The 21,202-nt window shown below is 39.4% G+C and overlaps 1 protein-coding gene across 3 annotated transcripts; it reads left to right on the forward strand.

The window, feature by feature from the left end:
* The first annotated feature begins 1,050 nt into the window (after positions 1–1,050).
* LOC133662264 (tubulin polyglutamylase ttll6-like) lies at positions 1,051–21,187 on the forward strand. Of its 3 annotated transcripts, XM_062066109.1 has the most exons (12): positions 1,052–1,853; positions 1,939–1,989; positions 2,121–2,180; positions 12,983–13,023; positions 13,152–13,270; positions 16,572–16,702; positions 16,786–16,939; positions 17,010–17,153; positions 17,224–17,309; positions 17,373–17,598; positions 20,426–20,604; positions 20,697–21,187. In XM_062066109.1, exons 3-12 carry the CDS (start codon positions 2,122–2,124, stop codon positions 20,896–20,898), a joined length of 1,341 nt encoding a protein of 446 aa, XP_061922093.1. In that variant the 5' UTR covers positions 1,052–1,853; positions 1,939–1,989; position 2,121; the 3' UTR covers positions 20,899–21,187. The 3 variants fall into 3 exon arrangements, with proteins under 3 accessions (XP_061922095.1, XP_061922094.1, XP_061922093.1); XM_062066111.1 differs by lacking the exon at positions 16,572–16,702 and having other exon boundaries at positions 1,051–1,853; positions 13,152–13,192; XM_062066110.1 differs by lacking the exon at positions 13,152–13,270 and having other exon boundaries at positions 1,051–1,853.
* Positions 21,188–21,202: the final 15 nt, after the last annotated feature.

Consider the following 21,202-nt stretch of genomic DNA (forward strand, 5'->3'; position numbering starts at 1 on the left):
AAATATATAATTTTTATTTAATAAAGAAATCTTTGAAGGCTGCCTCATACAACACAAATGGAAAATGGGAGGACTTTTTTGACTGCCCGTTGCCATGGGATGCCATATTCAAACTAATCTATAAAACCACTATCGATGTGCAAAATCGTTATTTTCAAATTAAAATTATTTATAACTTCTTACCCACAGGGAAAATGTTAAAATTATGGAATATGACAGAGTCAGATGATTGCCGATTTTGTTGTCAGGAGCCTGAATCCACCCTGCATTTGTTTTGGTATTGTCATATTGTGTCTTTGTTTTGGGTGGAAGTTGAAAAAATGTGTTTAAGGATTGGTTTGTTTATGAAGCTTAATGTGGTTTCTGTTATTTTAGGAGAGTTCATTGACAATCATGATTTAGTCAATTTAATTATAGTACTCGGTAAAATGTTTATTTTTAAGGCCAAAAACAGATATTCACTTAGTATTACTTTCTTTAAAACATTTATTCAGTATTTTCTAACTTTAGAAAGTTACATGGTTGAAAACGATAATGATGCCAAAAAACATTTAAAAAAAGATGAGAAGTCCTCAAAGGCTTATTTTGAAAGTATAATTATGTTTATAGATTATATGATATCTGTTGTTGTGTTCCCTAATTTGAGTGACCTGGACATAATCTGGACTGTACATAAATGCTTATTTTGAAAATGTAATTTTGTTTATAAATTATATGCAATCTGTTGTGTTCCCTAATTTTTTTCTGTGTACATGAATGAAGGTGTGTGTTGCTGAGTCCGACTTGGACATTATCTGGACTGGGCCTGGTTTAAAAAAACCTTTAAACAAATCTAATTTCATTGACAACCTGGTCTGTTGAAGATAAGGCCCTTTTTTAAAAAATAAAATAAAATAAGATAAATAAATAAAAAACATTTTCTTGGATAAAAAATAAAGTAAAACAATATAAAAATAATTACATAAAAAATAGTAATTAATGAAAATTTTAGTGGACCAGCAGCCTATACAATCATGTGTGCTTCAGGGACTGTGTCCCTTGCAGATGTGTTGTCTATATTGTGGGAACCAGAATATTGGTAACAGAAAGAAATAACCCCTTTTGTGTGAGTGGGTGTGGATGAGTGTGCATGGGGGAGGTTGTTTGGGTTGATGCACTGATTGAAAGTGTATCTTGTGTTTTTTCTATGTAGATTTAATTTAAAAAAATAAAAAAATAAAAAAAATTTTTTATTTTTTTAAATTTTTTATTTTTTTTTAGAACAGGCCCGTGGGCAACTCATCTGGTCCTAACGGGCGACCTGGTGCCCGCGGGCACCGCGTTGGTGACCCCTGACTTACACTTACAGTGCACAGACGCCAGCATTATTGATTCTGAAGGCTCTAGGCAGATTTCGTAAAGCATGGCAACATAAGCTAGCTGAATTCTGATTGGATAAAAACTCTATAACCTAAAAACGGCGCTGGAAGGAGCATGAAATGACATGAAGAGAATATGAATAATTTTAGATATGTAGGGAAAATAAATTAAAAATGACTTCTATCTTTAATTATGATCATGATTTCTAGTTATGTCGGCCCACCACTGGTTGAATGTGAACCATTCTGGTGAGACAAAACAACTTTATTGGTCAATCGGCGTTTAACAACATTCCACCGGAAGCTGCCATCTTTGTTTTGGCTGGAGTGGTATCGAAGCGGCATGTTTAGTTAATTGATGAATTATTAGCCAGGCCAGTGATATTTGCTTAATTTCACGCTGTGGTTGAACAAACAACAAACAAAACGTGTCATGTCATTAAAACGGAGCACAACTTTCCTGCAAAGAGACACGAGTGTGCCTTCATGACAAAGGTGAGTGCCAGTAGACGTGACGCGTCACGGAGCAGATATATTCTTACTTTCCAGACTTGCCTGAAAACTAACATGTTATTTTTAGTTTGAAGGACAAAATATCCCAAGCAGATGTGGCCGTGTTTGCCTTTACCAGGTGAGGCATCGTTACTGCGAAGCACAACCCTGCAATATATATATATATATACCTGTATATATATGTTGTGTTTCGTAACAGTCTGAATGGTTCTGTCACTAATGTAAATAAAGCAGTTTATGTCTGCTCAGGATGTTCTTTTGGGACAGCAGCAGCTACACAGACGATGAAGACGACGATCCACTTTGCAGGTAGATGACCACAGTGTTTTTTCATGTCCCTTAATATGCATATTCTGTCAATGTTATTGATTGATTGATTGATTGAGAAATTTATTGACATGTTAAAGAATTGAATCCATGTAATGCTTTAAAAAGGCAAATGGATGGCACAAAAAGCCAAAAGGCTTGTTTCCATTGTGGTCCATTAAATATTCATCACATTTGATACATTCAATAATAAAAAATATATAACCTGTAACATGTATATAAAAAATTACGGGAAAAAAAAGTAAAAATTATGTACCGTATTTTTCTGACTATAAGTCACAGTTTTATACTATTTTATACAGTTTTATGCAGACTTATACTCAGGAGCGACTTATGTGTAAAATTATTAACACATTCCCGTAAAATAGCAAATAATATTATTTAAATAATTCACGTAAGAGACTAGACGTATAAGATTTCATGGGATTTAGCGATTAGGAGTGACAGATTGTTTGGTAAACGTATAGCATGTTCTATATGTTATAGTTATTTGAATGACTCTTACCATAATATGTTACGTTACTTACTTACTTACTTACTTACTTAGGCCTTAGTATTCCCTGAGGAACATAGGCCGCCGACGAAAGCCTTCCATCCATTCCGGTCTTGTGCCCTTTGGTCGAGTTGTTGCCATGACAGCCCCTTAGCCCTCATCTCCTGTTCCGGGCTTCTTCTCCAGGTTGTTCTTGGTCTCCCTCTGTTTCTTTTTTTTAAAGATTAAAGTACCAATGATTGTCACACACACACTAGATGTGGTGAAATTTGTCCTCTGCATTTGACCCATCCCCTTGGGGAGCAGTGGGCAGCAGCGGCGCCGCGCCCGGGAATCATTTTCCCTGTGGGTTCCATGTTAGTGCCTGTTTGGTGATTGATTTATTGGGTTTTCTGAGTGTGTGGCCTATCCAGCTCCACTTCCTTCTCCTGATTTGCAGTTCCACTGGTTCTTGTGTGGTGAGTTCCCACAGGTTGGCATTGGTGATGGTGTCTGGCCAGTAGACTCTAGGACCCGACGGAGGCAACGGTTTACGAATGTCTGTAGTTTATTGAGTATGCTATTGGTGGTTTTCCATGTTTCTGATCCGTACAGCAGAATGGATTTGACATTTGAGTTAAATATTTTCAGTTTGGTTTTGAGAGAAATGTTTTTTGCTCTCCATATTTTGTTTAGTATGTTGAATGATGTTCTTGCTTTCCCTATTCTGGATTTGACATCTTCATCTGCCCCTCCATCTACACTGATTATGCTCCCCAAGTATGTAAAACTGACTACCTCCTCTAATTGATTATGGTCCATTGTTATTGATGTATTGTTGTTATTGATACGCATGACCTTTGTTTTTTGTGAATTGATCTTAAGCCCAAGAAATGCAGCAGTTCTTTGTAGTTTTTGTGATTTGTCCTGCATCTGTTGGTGAGTGTGAGCCAGGAGAGCTAGATCGTCTGCAAAGTCTAGGTCCTCTAGTTGTTCGGTAAGGCTCCACTGTATGCCGGTTTTGCTGTTTTTGGTTGTTTGGTTCATGGTCCAGTCAATAGAGGAGGAAAAGGAAAGGCGAGAGCCGACATCCTTGCCGCTACGTTACGTTAACATACCATAATATGTTACGTTAACATACCAGGCACGTTCTCAGTTGGTTATTTATGCCTCATATAATGTACACTTATTCAGCCTGTTGTTCACTATTCTTTATTTATTTAAATTGCCTTTCAAATGTCTATTCTTGGTGTTGGGTTTTATCAAATAAATTTCTCCAAAAAAATGTGACTTATACTCCAGTGCGACTTATATGTTTTTTTCCTTATGCATTTTCGGCCGGTGCGACTTATACTCAGAAAAATACGGTACATATAGACATGACATGTCAGGTGATTTGAAAAACAATATACCGTATTTTTCGGAGTATAAGTCGCACCGGCCGAAAATGCATAATAAAGAAGGAAAAAAACATAAGTCGCACTGGAGTATAAGCAGTGTTGGGTTAGTTACTGAAAACCAGTAACTAGTTACAATTACTAGTTACATAATTTCAAAAGTAACTCAGTTACTAACTCAGTTACTTACACCAAAAAGTAATGCGTTACTGTGAAAAGTAAGTATTTAGTTACTTCTTTTTTTCTTCTTTTTTTTTTTAAAGCTCCCATTAATGCCCTTTTAGCCTTCATTTCAGTACTGTTATTGCACTGGAGAATAATACAATCTGTTGATCAACTTGACATGCATTTTTATTTTCCTTTTAACATAATTAATGAAAAACAGTGCAACATAAAAAGGCATTTCTCCTTTCTTTAAACTTAAGCCAATGACCATTAATAAAAAACAACTGAAAGTGCAACATAAGAAGGCACATCATCTTCCTTGAAACACAGATAGTGAAATAAAGCCTGACATCTGGAGTGATGCTGCTGTCTTCCACACTTGGAGCCATGGATTGTAGAATCCTTGTTTTCAGTGGCAGGATCATTGACACAGATGGTGAAGTTTCAGTGCTCAGTAGAGATGTAACACTTTTGAGGGGTTTAAGCACCTGGAGGACCTCCTCTGCCACTCTCACATCATCAGACAGGTTGATGATGTCTTTGACATTTGTCTGCAGGGTGTTGTGGGTCAATGCAGAGTATGTGGCTGCCTGCTGCTCCAACATATAAGTGGAGTTCCACCTCGTTGGGCCATCATGTATGAGCTTTATGAGTAGGCAGCTTTAGCATTTCTTGCTTTGTCTTAAGCACATGAGCAGGTGTTGTGCTTTGGTGGAAGTAGGTAACCTCCTTCCTGATCCTCCCAAGGAGGCGCTCCATCCTATGGACTGAGATGTGATGCCAAATTCACTACTTGCACTACCTGTGGTCCCAGTCCTGCCTCATTCACTGCAATTATTTGATTTTTGGCATTATCACGTGACTTGGATATTTTTATCCTCCATTCCTCCACTGCTTGTGTCAGTACCTGCGCAAGGGGACTCTCATAGAGGGGGCGTGTATGGCGCACCACGCACGCGCAAAAGGGTGTCGCACGCGCGCACGAAGTGGAAAATCAGCGCGCGATAACAGTTTTTATGCGCTCTGATTTTTGGTACTAATGTGACGCCATAGGCGTGTCTTCTCATCTGCCAGTCTGCTGTGATGAAGTGAGAGCTTATCGTCACATAGTTCCCCAGGACGTCCACCCTTCTGTCATGAGCGCAACAGATGATTCTCGGGATAGTTCATCATCCACAACTTTTTTCTTCTCCTGCTCATAAAGATCTGGCAAAATCTTATCGCTGAAGTGGTGGCGCAACGGGATGTCGTAACGTGGCTCAAGCATGTTCAGCATGTGTTTAAAACCTTCGTTTTGCACAACCGAGTCTGCACCTATAAACACACCGATTAAATGGCGCGGGGCGTTCAAGCTCCTCCGTTACTCCGCTCGCCATGACCACGCTGTGTGTGGACTGAACGTGCGGACACCTTTTTTTTTTGTTTCATATATCAAACCGCGGATCACGCGTGTGCCGAACCGATGACACGCCCCCCCACCCTCCTCCCCACACCCACAGCCACACCCAGACACACACACACGCCTCTTTTTTTCTCTCCGGCGTGTGACAGAGGAAGATTCAGAAGAAAGACACCGCAGCGCTTCTGTTTCTAGCCGATACTACATAAAAAATAACGTAAAGTAACGCAGTAACGCATCATGTAGTAACGGTAACTGAGTTACTGAATATAAAGAAATAACGCGTTAGATTACTAGTTACCAACACTGAGTATAAGTCACATTTTTTGGGGAAATTTATTTGATAAAACCCAACACCAAGAATAGACATTTGAAAGGCAATTTAAAATAAGTAATGCGGACGCTGTATCCATCCATTGAGGTGAAGGAGATGAGCCGGAAGGCAAAGCTCTCAATTTACCGGTCGATCTACGTTCCCATCCTCACCTATGGTCATGAGCTTTGGGTTATGACCGAAAGGACAAGATCACGGGTACAAGCGGCCAAAATTAGTTTCCTCCGCCGGGTGGCGGGGCTCTCCCTTAGAGATAGGGTGAGAAGCTCTGCCATCCGGGGGGAGCTCAAAGTAAAGCCGCTGCTCCTCCCTGCGAGAGGAGCCAGATGAGGTGGTCCGGGCATCTGGTCAGGATGCCACCCGAACGCCTCCCTAGGGAGGTGTTTAGGGCACGTCGGACCGGTAGGAGGCCACGGGGAAGACCCAGGACACGTTGGGAAGACTATGTCTCCCGGCTGGCCTGGGAACGCCTCGGGATCCCCCGGGAAGAGCTGGACGAAGTGGCTGGGGAGAGGGAAGTCTGGGCTTCACTGCTTAGGCTGCTGCCCCCGCGACTCGACCTCGGATAAGCGGAAGAAGATATATGGATGGAATTTAAAATAAATAAAGAATAGTGAACAACAGGCTGAATAAGTGTACGTTATATGACGCACAAATAACCAACTGAGAATGTGCCTGGTATGTTAACGTAACATATTATGGTAAGAGTCATTCAAATAACTATAACATATAGAACATGCTATACGTTTACCAAACAATCTCACTCCTAATCGCTAAATCCAATGAAATCTTATACGTCTAGTCTCTTACGTGAATGAGCTAAATAATATTGTTTGATATTTTACGGTAATGTGTTAATTTCACACATAAGTCGCTCCTGAGTATAAGTCGCACCACCAGCCAAACTATGAAAAAAACTGCGACTTATAGTCCGAAAAATACGGTATACAAAAAATGGGGAGCAGGGGGTATATACACCATAGACATCTTATAAGTAGACGCAGCATCGACCCCTACTGGCGCTGACGAGACGCGGGGCCGCCATCTTGGAGTGGTCATCCGCTCCACTCAGTGCAATTCATTTGGCAGAAGCAATGAACTGTCAGCGCATCTAATTCATTTTACCTCACTGAATACCACTGATTTTCACGCGTTTTTTTGTCATACGTGTAGCTATGATAAAGGACACATGTTTTGGCGTGATTTATTATTCATAGTTTGCTTAACAGTATTAGAATATTTTTATATGCTATTAGTGACCAGACGTCCGAGATCAAACCTGGGAATGTAATCCCAGAGAAGGGGGGAAAAAACGGTCAGCTATTTTTAAGTACAAGAAACAATATGATTAGGTTATATAAACATGCATATATCCTACATAAACAATGTATGAATACATTAGATACCTATATATCTTAGGGACCTATAGACAGTTTCTCTGTTGCTGCAGCAGCAGAGAGTTTATTCTGTCTTGACACTTTGTATTGATATTTTGTATTGCATTCTTCCCTTAAATGGTCATGTTTACAGTGATTGTTTTATATGTATTTTTTACGTATGTCGCTTTGGATAAAGGCGTCTGCCAAATACTTAAACATAAACATATATAAACACCTGAAAGTCTTTATATCAGCTAAAACCACCAATCTGTTTCACTGGATTCAGAATAAAACCACATTCTGTCTTACCCAACAATGTTAGTATTTGAATATTGTTACTTGAAGACTTATTCCTGGTTACAATTATACTGTTAAGAAAGTATTGTCTTATACTTTGCCTAAAATGAGAATGCATCATAATCAGTGGCGGCTGGTGAATTTTGTTTTAGGTGTCACAATCATTTATTTCAACTTTATGTCATTCAAGTATGACATTTTCAAATATAGTTAATTTCATTGACAAGCAATTCTATTATGGTCATACTCTGGTTTGCTAACGGCTACGATTTCAGTACTATTGAAGATCTTTGCTCCTTCTCAACTCTGGTAATATTCTTTTCACAAAATACAACCAATAGTACGTTAATGTTAAATCTTACTTGTGAAAAGTACGGTAATCCCCCGATTCCTATTTTTAACTGTCCGCTCATTTGAGCAGGATAACGCTGAACACCAGCCCGGCATCTTTGTTTTCTACCAGTCAACTGTCAGTTTAGGCTGCTCGCCGGCTCCTCATCACCACTTCAAGATGGCGGCCCAATTTCTCCCGTCACAGCAGCCAATGCTGCGTCTACTTATTGTCTATGATATACACTATGTACATCAGTGGTCCCCAACCTTTTTGTACCTGCGGACCGGTCAACGCTTGAAAATGTGTCCCACGGACCTGGGGGGAGGGGGGGTAGTAAAAAAAAATGTTTTTTTTTGTTGTTTTTTTTGTTGGTCATAAAGAAATACAATCATGTGTGCTTACGGACTGTATCCCTGCAGACTGTATTGATGTATATTGATATATAATGTGTATATTGTGTTTTTTATGTTGATTTAATAATAATAAAAAATAATAATAATAATTTTTTTTTAAAAATTTTTATTTTCTTGTGCCGGGCCGTGGCCCGGTGGTTGGGGACCACTGATGTACATGACACTATGTACATGACTATGCACATGTTGACTCCAAGAGTGTGCAAAACAGAATGAGAAAATATATATACACTATAACCACATATAAACCTGTTTGATGCTTTGACGAGTTGCTGGGGATCAATTTTGGTTCAGATCAGGTAGAGGTTAAGCTGAGCCAGGATTTTATGGCAGTTTTAAACTTTAGTAGGGAAGTTCAAATGTTAAGGTCTGTTGGTAGTGCATTCCACTGTGTGGTGGCAAAATAGTACAATGCATTTTTTCCCATGAGAGTCTGGAATTTGGGGAGTGCGAGGTCTAAGGAACTCCCTCTTGTGTAGTACCTGTGAGCATCACTTACTCTGGTGAAATAGTTGGACAGGTACTTGGAGACAGTTTCTCTGAGTATTTTGCAATTTGGTGTACCTTTTCCTCAAGTCTAAGCAATCCTAATTTGGTAAAGTGGGCTTGAGTTAGGTGAGACCTGTATGGGAGGTTGTGCAGGAGTCTCACCAGCTTGTTGTGGGAAGTTTGCAGTTTTGTTTTTAGTGGCTTGGGGATACTGGTGAACCGTGAGGTGCAGGCGTAGTCAAAATGACGCTGTATGAGGGCACCGGCAAAGGTCTTAAGTGTATCCCTGTTGATAAACACAGAAATCCTGCCCAAAAATCTAGTTTTATTATTGATCTGGGTGATTGCTTTTAATGCCATTTTTTCACCCGAGACAGTGTTGTCCAATATACAATCTAGGTAAATTACCTTGTCTTTGCTGGTGATTATGGTATCACCTGCTTTAATCATAAAGCTCTGGGATTTACCTAGGTTGTGCTTGAACCCAAATAGGATGGACTTTGTTTTACACAGGTGTAGTGACAGTTTGTTATCGGAAAGCCAGAGACAGAGAATACTTAGTTCGGTGATGAGTACACTTTCAACCTTCAATTTGTCCCTGTCCGAGGCCAGGATCGCAGAATTGTCCACGAACAGGAACAAATTGCTGTTATATGCTGATTCATAGTATATTGTGTATACTAGAATAGACATAACGACACTAGTTATGCTGTGATTAATGGGTCTCAGTTATGTTCAACAAGTCCCATTACGTGGGAATTTCTCAGTGTGTATTTGTCTCGGAGATCAATAAAGTATATATCACAGGTGTCAAAGTCAATCCAATCCAAACTACTTATTTATATAGCACATTTAAACAACAAAAATGTTTCCAAAGTGCTGCACAAAAATATTAAAAACAAAATTTGAAATACTATCCTTAGCTCCACCAATGACTGAATAAAAACAAAATAAATAAATATAAAACCAATATAAAAACAATAATGTGATTAAAAACGATTTTAAGGGGTAAAACTAATTAAAACAATAAATAGAAATAAAAATTAAAAAACACAGGACCACACAACTCACGTAGTGTTAAAAGCCAGAGAATAAAACTTAGATTTAGACTTCCCTTTATTGTCATTCAAATTTGAACTTTACAGTACAGATAAGAGCAACATTTCGTTGCATTAGCTTGTTATAGTGCAGGATAAAAGAGCAATAAGGTGCAGATATAAATAAATGGATTACTGTACAGATAAATATATTGCTCTTTAGCATATGCATCCACGTTTATGGATATATGTTATATTGTCTTTATATTCCAGCGAGTTGATCCGTTTTTGGGAGGAATTGAGGGGATTATTATGATGCGTTCAAGAGTCTTATGGCCTGAGTGAAGAAAGTGGGTCTTAAGTTGAGACTTAAAACCCTCCACTGTGGGAGCAGTTCGAACATGGAGGGGCAGAGTGTTCCAGAGCTTAGGGCCGACCACAGAGAAGGCCCTGTCTCCCCTGGTTTTAAGTCTCGTCTTGGGCACCACGAGCTGGAGCTGGCTCTCGGACCTCAGAGTGCGAGCACTAGTGTAAATCTGGATGAGGTTCTAGATATAATGAGGTGCCAGTCCATGCAAAGCTTTAAAACCAAACCCCAACATTTTAAAATCAATTCTAAAATGAACTGGGAGCCAGTGCAAAGTCTCAAAAATTGGGGTTATATGCTCGCGTTTCCTGGACCCTGTTAAAAGTCGTGCTGCCGCGTTCTGGACTAACTGCAACCGGGAGAGAGCTTTTTGGCTAAAAGTCAAGGCCCGGGGGCCAATTCTGGCCCGCCACGTTATTTTATGTGGCCCGCGAAGGCCTGGAAATAATATGTGTTAACAAAATGCTTAATCTTTTTCCTACTAAATATATTTGTTCTTTCCCTTTTGACATAAAAAAGCATGTACTGCATGCAATTGCATATATTTTAAAATTCAATATTATCATAATATGTTATTATGTATTCCAAAAATATTTTCTGTTAAAATAAAGATAAATACTGTACTTAAATATCTGCTTGACTTATGATTTCAAAACAAATGATCAATAAAATTGTAGACTGTAAAATTGACAATAGATTTTACGGTTAAATTCCGCCGACTGAGTTTTTTTTACTGTAAAATCAACTTTGGTACTGTTTTTTTCCATATACAATAAGACACTAAAACAGGGGTGTCAAACGTACGGCCTGAGCCGCGAACAGGTTTTATCCGGCCCGCGGGATGAGTTTTTCTAAATATAAAAATGTACCTGAAAATTTTGAATGAAAGAAACAGCTGTTCTAAATGTGTCCACTGGATGTCGAAATACCAATTCTTTGTATCTTTGTAGATGATGCTACTCTACATATCCACCAGGTGTGAATGAATGATGGCTTCCCACTTCTCTGTGAGCGCTTTGAGTATCTAATAATAGAAAAGCGCGATGTAAAATCTAATCCATTATTATTATTATTATTATTATTATATGTACAAAATAAATCACGTGATGTTAGTACATCAGTGGAGGAAAATTATCAAACTACATAAATAACATACTGTAATTTGATTTTGATATAATTTTTTTTCTCTTGATAGATTGAAAATTAACACCAATGAGTTGACAGATGAACATTATCACATAATTTATTCAGAAAATATAAATAACAGCAAATAAAGATCGAGTACTATTAACGGCAACATGTAAGTGTAAAAACCAACAAACAATAACATTATGATTTGTACAATTTCAGAATGTGCTCATTCTATTTCTAAACAAAGAAAACAATCTGAAGTTGTCTTTATTTTTAAATTATCGTGCCGTGATTTTACCAGTGTCAAACTTGGGAGAAAATTGTGATGTGGAAGATGTGGCCCTCGATCTTAAATGAGTTTGACACCCCTGCACTAAAGCATTTAAAAAACAAACCAAAAAAACATTAAAACAACAAGATTTTACGGTAAAAAACTAACAAACTGGCACTACTGTTGCTTGAATTTTACAGCTAAAAACAGTGGTATTGTTTTTCTATTCCATCCCATTTCTTCCATTTTTTTATATGCTGCAAAAAAACCACTGCTTTCACTGTAAAATTGTGCTCACTGAGATGCCAGTTTTTAAAGTAAAATTCAAAATATTTTTTTTGCAGCTTATGTAAAAAAATATATTGTTAATGTATTATATATATATACATGTATATTCATATATTACTCATTGTTAAAAGCGGCCCTCTGAGGGCAACCATAACAGTGATGTGGCCCTCAATGAAAACCAGTTTGACACCCCTGGTATATATCATCCATCCATCCATCTATCTTATCTAAGAAACAACACACTTACATTTGCACAATTCAACATATCCAAATATATAGATAAATAGATATAAGTATTAGTTTTGTAACCTTTAACACAAAGCTTTGATGTTTGGTTAAGATAGCTTAGCACATATTGCTGACAGTACATTAGATTGATTGATTTTAGAATCTTAGAGTCTAGAGTAGTTTTTAGTATGTGACTGTAAAGGTATTTTTAAAACAAACTGTTTTTAAAAAAACAACTACAAATCTCAACTCAACTCAAGCCCTCATGGGAAAAATTAGATTTTTATTTTTGTTGTAAATATCTCACATTTGTTTTGAACCGCTCTTATAACTTATAATGGAAATATATCAAATGTATATTTAAAAAACAAAACAAAACGCATGTACAAATTTAGCAAACAAAAAAGATAAATGTAGCCAAATAACATATTACCTTGAAAGCTAAGTGAGGCCCAGGGTAGTTTTAATTCATTATGTACACAATAAATCCTTTGTCTCATACTATTAAAAAGTCTTTGTCCACCTTAAGAAAGCATCCCTGATCATCCAGGGTGGAAAAATCCGGCCCGTGTTGGCCTTTCAAAGACAAGATGGCTCACATTTTCCCTTCTTTCTGCAACTACGGCTGTTAATACTTTGATTGTAAGAAGTGTATATGTTTCTGTGTCATCATGATATACAAAATGTATCAAAGTGATCCCTTGCATTCTTAAATTTTTTCTGTATTTTCCCTTGCTTTAACTGTCATTTGAAGGCATTCTAACAGCCTGTCTTCTCTTGCAGTTGCCAAGGCATCAACCTCACCAATTGCCGCCATGACAGCGGTATGTTTAATGATCACATTTTGCAATAAAGGAAAAAACAGTGTGTGTAGGGCTATGGAATAGCGCTGATTTACTTTTTGCCTGTGCAATCGTGCATATGCCAATATATGTATTCCATGTTGTGTCAGTGCGGCGTGCTGCTCAGAAACTCGGCATTAAAGAGGTGCAGGTGGGTGAAGACTGGACGCTGTTCTGGACTGACGCTCGCCCCTGTGAGGACAAATTTAAGGAATTGAAACTATACCAGGTACCAAACTGTAGCCCTCACTTAGGCTGTGTCTCAATTGGTGCACTTCCGTACTTGCACAAATAATTTTGCGAGCATACCTGTGTTCGCACTAGGGAGTACGGAAAAATACTCAAAATGGGGTGTTTGCAGTGATGGACGTTTACCACTTTCAATAGTCTCAATCTTGGGGCGCAATTAACTTGAAATAATGTCAGTGGTAGTAGTACTAGTTGTGAACAGAAAATACAAGGGCTCGTCAGCAAGTACCTCAGGAAAATACCTCAGGTCACACACTCATTTTGTGCACTTCTGTACTTTAGCATTTTTACTACAAAAGTGAACACACATAGCATTTTGAGTAAATATATCTTTGTGTGTTCATCTATGCCAGACCTGGGCAAAGTAAGGCCCGGCGGGGGCCGCAAGCAGCCCGTTAAGCTTTTCAATCTGGCCCACCGGACATTCCCCCCAAATTTTTTTTAGATCTTTAAGATGGAAACTGTTGCTGCCATTATGATGTGCAGTGATGTTTTCAAATTACAGTAAGTCTTGAACTTTACAAAGTATTTCAATGGTTGGAATCTGCGCCTTCGCATGATATACTAGTTACTATGGTAATGTAGTCACAGCAGCTCAGACGAGGCACCAAGCAGTGTGGGTGGGGAGCGTTCCCACAGAGTGTTTCCGCCTGAAATGCGGGTGTCAGGGACAGACGCGGAAGGAGATTTTTACAACAAAGTTCTAAAGCTTGGTGATATATCAGATGTATCTGATTGTAGGTGAGTTTTTTTTTTACCCTTCGCGTTCATATTTCGCTGTGTTTGTTGCATTTTTGTTGCGTTTCACTTCGTTGTAAGATATGTCGATCGAGAGGGGGTGTGACATTCTTATGTTGTCAATAGAGATGTCCGATTATATCGGCATGGCGATATTATCGGCCGATAAATGCTTTAAAATGTAATATCAGAAATTATCGGTATCGTTTTTTTAAATTATCGGTATGGTTTTTTTTTTGGTTTTTTTTTTATTTTTATTAAATTAACATAAAAAACACAAGATACACTTACAATTAGTGCACCAACCCAAAAAACCTCCCTCTCCCATTTACACTCATTCCCACAAAAGGGTTGTTTCTTTCTGTTATTAATATTCTGGTTCCTTTGCAAGGGATACAGTCCGTAAGCACACATGATTGTGCGTGCTGCTGGTCCACTAATAGTACTAACCCTTAACAGTTAATTTTACTCATTTTCATTAATTACTAGTTTCTATGTAACTGTTTTTATATTGTTTTACTTTCTTTTTTATTCAAGAAAATGTTTTTAATTTATTTATCTTATTTTATTTAATTATTTTTTTTTTAAAAGGACCTTATCTTCACCATACCTGGTTGTCCAAATTAGGCATAATAATGTGTTAATTCCACGACTGTATATATTGGTATCGGTTGATATCGGTATCGGTAATTAAAGAGTTGGACAATATAGGAATATCGGATATCGGCAAAAAGCCAATATCGGACATCCCTAGTTGTAAGATATGTCGATCGAGAGGGGGTGTGACATTCTTATGTTGTCAATATTCAGTGTTTTATCGTGCATAGTTAATATTGTAAATCCCACATTCTTTTTTTTCATGTACATTCTGGGTGTCTCATTCATTAAAAAACTAAAATTCCATTTAGTTTTTAAGGCCATAAGGTTTTTAGCATTCAATCAGACATTATTGTGAGGTTTTGTATTAGTGTTCCTAAAAATAGATATACCCGGCCCCCAGCTACATTTCTTTCTCTAGATATGGCCCCCCGAGTCAAAATAATCGCCCAGGCCTGATTTAAGCGCTCAAATTGCTTAAACTTTGGACTGGCCTAGTTTTGAGTGCACGAGATCATTCATATTAACAAGTATTGCAAAATGCTGTGCACTGTAAGTATCTGAATGTTGCACTCAAATTTAGGGATGTGAATCTTACAACCACTCATGATTTATTTCGATTTCGATTCTTTGGTTGACAATTAAATTCAGAATCGATCCTTTATTCAACATGATTCTCAACAGTTTGTCATTGGAAAAAGGCCTTTTTGAATAGTCATGTTCTCTTTACAAAACAAATATAATTCCTCAGTAAAATAATTCAAGTCCAAATAGGGGAACAACTGTAAGTCCCCAAGATTGACAGAGTTTCCAGTCGCTGGCTACCTGTCTGCTGTCCCCCTGGCCTGGGTTTACAGGAGGGAGTCCCGTGTTTTGGGCCCTTAATCTCTCCAGCACCCTCTTCAGCTCCTGGGGCATACAATCTACTTTTTGGGGTGTACTGATGGAAGTATTCCATCTGAGACACAGCCACATTCTTGCTTGATTTTAGTTGTGCTTCAAGTTAGGCACTTTCAAGCATACATCCGTAAACGTGGATGCATATGCAAAAGTGGAATATATTTATCTGTGCAGTGAATCTATTTATATCTGCACCTTTTGTAAATGCAAACACTCTGCACCTTATTGCTTTTTATCCTGCACTACAACGAGCTAATGCAACAAAATTTCGTTCTTATCTGTACTGTAAAGTTAAAATTTGAATGACAATAAAGGAAGTCTAAGTCTAAAACTTAGTCCATTGACTGCATACAAGATTTCACACAAGAAAAATGGCAAAATGCGGTGCACTGTTAGGGATGTGACTCTTACAACATCTCATGATTCCGATTTTTGGGGTGACGATTCCTTACAGAATCACTTCTCAATTCAACACGAATATATTATTTGGTATATAAATTATAATAGAACATCTTCAAAGCAGGTTACCGGTTATAGAAGCTCCTATTAGCTGCTGACATGATGTATACGCGCAGCAAGTAAGGGCGTAGTTGGTCTTAAAAATGTCTTTAGAATAAATAAAAATGAATCCTTCAAAATTACGAATCTATTCCTAATCAATAGGAATCTTGATTTGGATGTGAAACTATTTTTTTCCCCACCACCCCTACTCAAAATGGCCAAACACCATTTTGACTACGCAGTTGGAAGGAGAGGGTCCAGGTTTGCAATTCACAATTAAAAAGTAGAGAAATATAAAAAGCGAGTTAATATTTTGATTGTCATTCTCTGTAAATGCACGACGACAGTAAGTGATTTGGGGGAGGACTACTCTGTCAACATTTTCACACTCAGGAACTTATTACACTGTGTACTCCGTATACATGTTCAAGTGATCTGACAGAAATATTCCATTAGAGACACAGCCTTAGTCTTTCCTGTAAAATATTAGATACCTCCCGGATACTCTCACTGTTACTGTCACCATTGTGTGTCATGTGTTACAGAAAATCAACCATTTTCCCTCAATGACTGAAATCTGCCACAAAAATTCCCTAGCAACTAACTGGAAGCACATGATCAAGTTTTTCCCCAAAGACTACAACATTTTCCCCAGAACATGGACCTTTCCAATAGAGTGTGTTTGCTGCTTTCCCCCATGCCAATTCGTCTTCAGTTTGTTGCTGCGGCGCACTGACGCCATCCCTCATTCTCTTGCAGGTACAGCCTGTTCAAAACATACGCTAGGGACAAAGACAAGCGTTACATTTGTAAACCAAACGCTGGCAGCCAAGGCAAAGGCATCTCTATCTTCACGTCTTGGGAAAAAGTGCAGCCTGAGCAGGATATGATCTGTCAGGAATACATTGACAAGGTGAGCCACGCATGGAAAGCAGCACATATGAGTAAAAAGACGCTTACAACGCTCCATCTGCTCACTCCAGCCTTTGCTCATCGACGGCTTTAAGTTTGACATGCGTATCTATGTGCTGGTGACCTCGTGTCACCCGTGGAGGATTTACATGTACAAGGAGGGGCTGGCTCGCTTCTGCACAACCAAGTACAAAGACCCAACAGACAAAAATGTGGTGGGTGGTGCTTGTGCAAGATACATTTGAATTTAACTTTGACAATTAACCACAGAATGTCACTCGTTAGAACGACAAGTGCATGCATCTCACCAACTTCACCATCAACAAGGACAACGAGAACTTCATCCACGATGAGAAGACAGGCAGCAAACGGTATCATCCATGTCAGTCCTGTGCCTGCATTTGGACATTATTTAGGCCTCTGTTGTCCTCTAGGCGATTGTCCACACTGAAGAAGCAGCTGAGGTCCAGCTACAGGAACACAGAAAAGATCTGGAGCAACATCGAGGACGGCATCGTGAAGACGCTGGTCTTGGCGCACTCCCGCATCCAGCACAGCTACATCACTCACTTCTCCAAGCACATAGTTGGGAGCGCCTGCTTCCAGGTCCTGGGCTTCGATGTACTGCTAGACGAGCACTTCAGACCCTGGGTGCTTGAGGTAACACATCAACGTGGCTAGGATTATGTTATAAACTACAGAGGTCAATTTGTGTACAAAACCCAAAACCAGTGAAGTTGGCACATTGTGTAATTCGTAAATAAAAACAATACAATGATTTGCAAATTATTTTCAACTTATATTCAATTGAATAGACTACAAAGACAAGATATTTAATGTTCAAACTGAGAAACAAAATTTTTTTTTTGGAAATAATCATTAACTTAGAATTTAATGGCAGCAACACGTTGCAAAAAAGTTGGCACAGGGGCATTTTTACCACTGTGTTACATGGCCTTTCCTTTTAACAACACTTTGTAAACGTTTGGGAACTGAGGAGACTGATTTTTTTTAAGCTTTTCAGGTGGAATTTTTTCCCATTCTTGCTTGATGTACAGCTTAAGTTGTTCAACAGTCTGGGGTCTCCGTTGGGGTATTTTAGGTTTCATATTGTACCACACATTTTCAATGGGAGACAGGTCTGGACTACAGGCAGGCCAGTCTAGTACCTGCACTCTTTTACTATGAAGCCACGCTGTTGTAACACGTGGCTTGTCTTTGTCTTGCTGAAATAAGCAGGGGCGTCCATGGTAACGTTGCTTGGATGGCAACATTTGTTGCTCCAAAACCTGTATGTACTTTTCAGCATTAATATTGCCTTCACAGATGTGTGTGTTACCGATGCCTTGGGCACTAATACACCCCCATACCATCACAGATGCTGGCTTTTGAACTTTGCACCTATAACAATCCAGATGGTTCTTTTCCTCTTCCTTCCGGAGGACACAACGTCCACAGTTTCCAAAAACCATTTGAAATGTGGACTCATCAGACCACAGAACACTTTCCCACTTTGCATCAGTCCATCTTAGATGAGCTCGGTCCCAGCGAAGCCGGACGCGTTTCTGGGTGTTGTTGATAAATGGCTTTGGCTTTGCATAGTAGTTTTAACTTGCACTTACAGATGTAGCGACCAACTGTAGTTACTGAAAGTGGTTTTCTGAAGTGTTCCTGAGCCCATGTGGTGATATCCTTTACACACTGATGTCGCTTTTTGATGCAGTAACGCCTGAGGGATTGAAGGTCCGTAATATCATCGCTTACGTGCAGTGACTTCTCCAGATTCTCTGAACCTTTTGATGATATTACGGACCGCAGATGGTGAAATCCCTAAATTACTTGCAATAGCTCGTTGAGAAATTTTGTTCTTAAACTGTTCCACAATTTGCTCACGCATTTGTTCACAAAGTGGTGACCCTCGCCCCATCCTTGTTTGTGAATGACTGAGCATTTCATGGAAGCTGCTTTTATACTCAATCATGGCACTCACCTGTTCCCAATTAGCCTGTTCACCTGTGGGATGTTCCAAATAAGTGTTTGATGAGCATTCCTCAACTTTCTCAGTCTTTTTTGTCACTTTTGCCAGCTTTTTTGAAACATGTAGCAGGCATCAAATTCCAAATGAGCTAATATTTGCAAAAAATAACATAGTTTTCCAGTCTGAACGTTAAATATCTTGTTTTTGCTGTATATTCGATTGAATATAAGTTGAAAAGGATTTGCAAATCATTGTATTCTGTTTTTATTTACCATTTACACAACGTGCCTACTTCACTGATTTTGGGTTTTGTAAAAAATGTGTGAGAACGCTGAAAAACTGAACTGAAACAATGAACGGTGAATGTGGAGTTACAGGAAAAGGAACATTTGGGGATATGAATAGGGTTGATGTTCTTTAAGAAACTATCGAGTTCGAGCTCATTATCGAAACCTCTTATCGAACCGATTCCTTATCGAATCCAGATAGGTTGTGTGTACACTGAGTTCCAAAAGTCATAGATGTTATATGACTGGGCCGGCACGCTGTTTATACGGAGGAAAAGCGGATGTGACTGAGGACAGCATGCGGCAGTTATAGGGTGAAGGTTTCAGGTGAGAGAGGACGCTAAAGGCACGCCCCCAGTGAGCATACAGTGCTGCTATGTGCGTTGTAAATAAAAAAAATTGCCGACAAACACATCACCAACATGGACGCTCACTTTCGACATCCCAGTGAAGCACACTGGAGAAGAGGGCACCAGCACGGTACAACGGGGCAAGAAAAGTCGGCTTTTACTGTTGTGCTAGCTTGCTATGCTAATGGACAACGAGACTGACTTTGAAAATGAGGAGAGGGAATCTAGCGTGTTTGATGGAGAACTTGCCCAGCTGTTCATTTCGGACACAGAAGATGAGGACTTTGATGGATTTGTGGATGAGGATTGATCAAAAAATAATGTGAGTACTTTGATAAATACTTCAATAAAGTACAACCGAACTCAGCTTTGCTCCTGCTGCCTTTTTAAAACAGCGTCCATGCATGCTAGCGTATGTTTTAAGATAGCGTATGTTTAACCATGCCTGCGCCCAAAAATACGGTGCGCCTTATTTATACGTTAAATACAGAAATAGCACCCGTAACTGACACATCGCCTTTTAATACGGTGCGCCCTATGGTCGCGGAAATACGGTATAGTGGCTTCGATAACGGGAACCGGTTCTCAAAAAGGGATTTGTATCCATGGAATCGGTCCTTTTCTTATCGAACAATCTGAAGAACCGGTTTCGAACATCATCCCTAGATATGAGCATTGCTGGTTTTGATCTCGAAATGGTTTCAATAGGTTGAGAAATGTGGAAGTCATCAAGCGGCAGAAAATGGGATAAATAAGAATAATGAGGATAATAGAAGAAATTAGTCAGGGTTTGTGAAACTTCCTGGGTCATTATTTTGCAGGTAAGTGTTAGGTTGGTGGAGGTTTCTCATTAGGTGCTGTTGTTTTATCAGGTCAATCATTCTCCAGATATGTCCACGCCGCTGCCTCTGGACCGTGAAGTCAAGGACGCCCTCCTTTATGACACCCTGGTTCTTATCAACTTGGGTCCCTTTGACCGATGCAAGATGATAAAAGAGGAGAAGCGCCGTGTGGAGGAGCGCCTGAAACAAAACGTGCGCGCGGAGGAGAGGTATGCCACGGGGGGGGGGGGGGGGGGGGGGGCGCCCGCCCATCCTTGTTGTTCCCCCTGTCTGGCGTGACGCTGATGGTTTGACCCTCCAGGCAGGAGACGGAGCAACAGCGGCGCGCGGTTATGGTGGAGGAGATGGAGACCTATGAGGACGAGCACCTGGGGGGCTTCAAGAGGATCTACCCCAGCGATGGCAAAGAGAAATACGACAAGTACTTAAAGGTGGAGGACAGGCTCTACAAGAGCAGGAGCAGTGACGTCGGCGGACATCTGGAAAATGTGCAGTCGAAATAAACTTGGAAGTTAACTACACTATTTAGACGTATTTAATGTTCTGTACAGCATTAACTGGTGGTTGCTATGGATACACAAAGGCAAGGCTCAGAAGCCCCCTAGTTTGCAATTTTAAATACAGCAAAAGCACCACCTTGTGGCGAAATGAGCGGACTTATATTCCTGAATGTTGTGCACAGTGTGTAATCAATGCTGATTGCTATGGATTCATTCTGATACTGCTGAAGCCATTAAATTGAGGTGTTGAAGGTGTAAAAGCCTCACAATTACCGGTATAATATTCACCTCATGCAGTGTATCTTAA

This window comes from Entelurus aequoreus, linkage group LG12, assembly GCF_033978785.1.
Source record: "Entelurus aequoreus isolate RoL-2023_Sb linkage group LG12, RoL_Eaeq_v1.1, whole genome shotgun sequence".
In the NCBI taxonomy this organism is placed as follows: Eukaryota; Metazoa; Chordata; class Actinopteri; order Syngnathiformes; family Syngnathidae; genus Entelurus; species Entelurus aequoreus.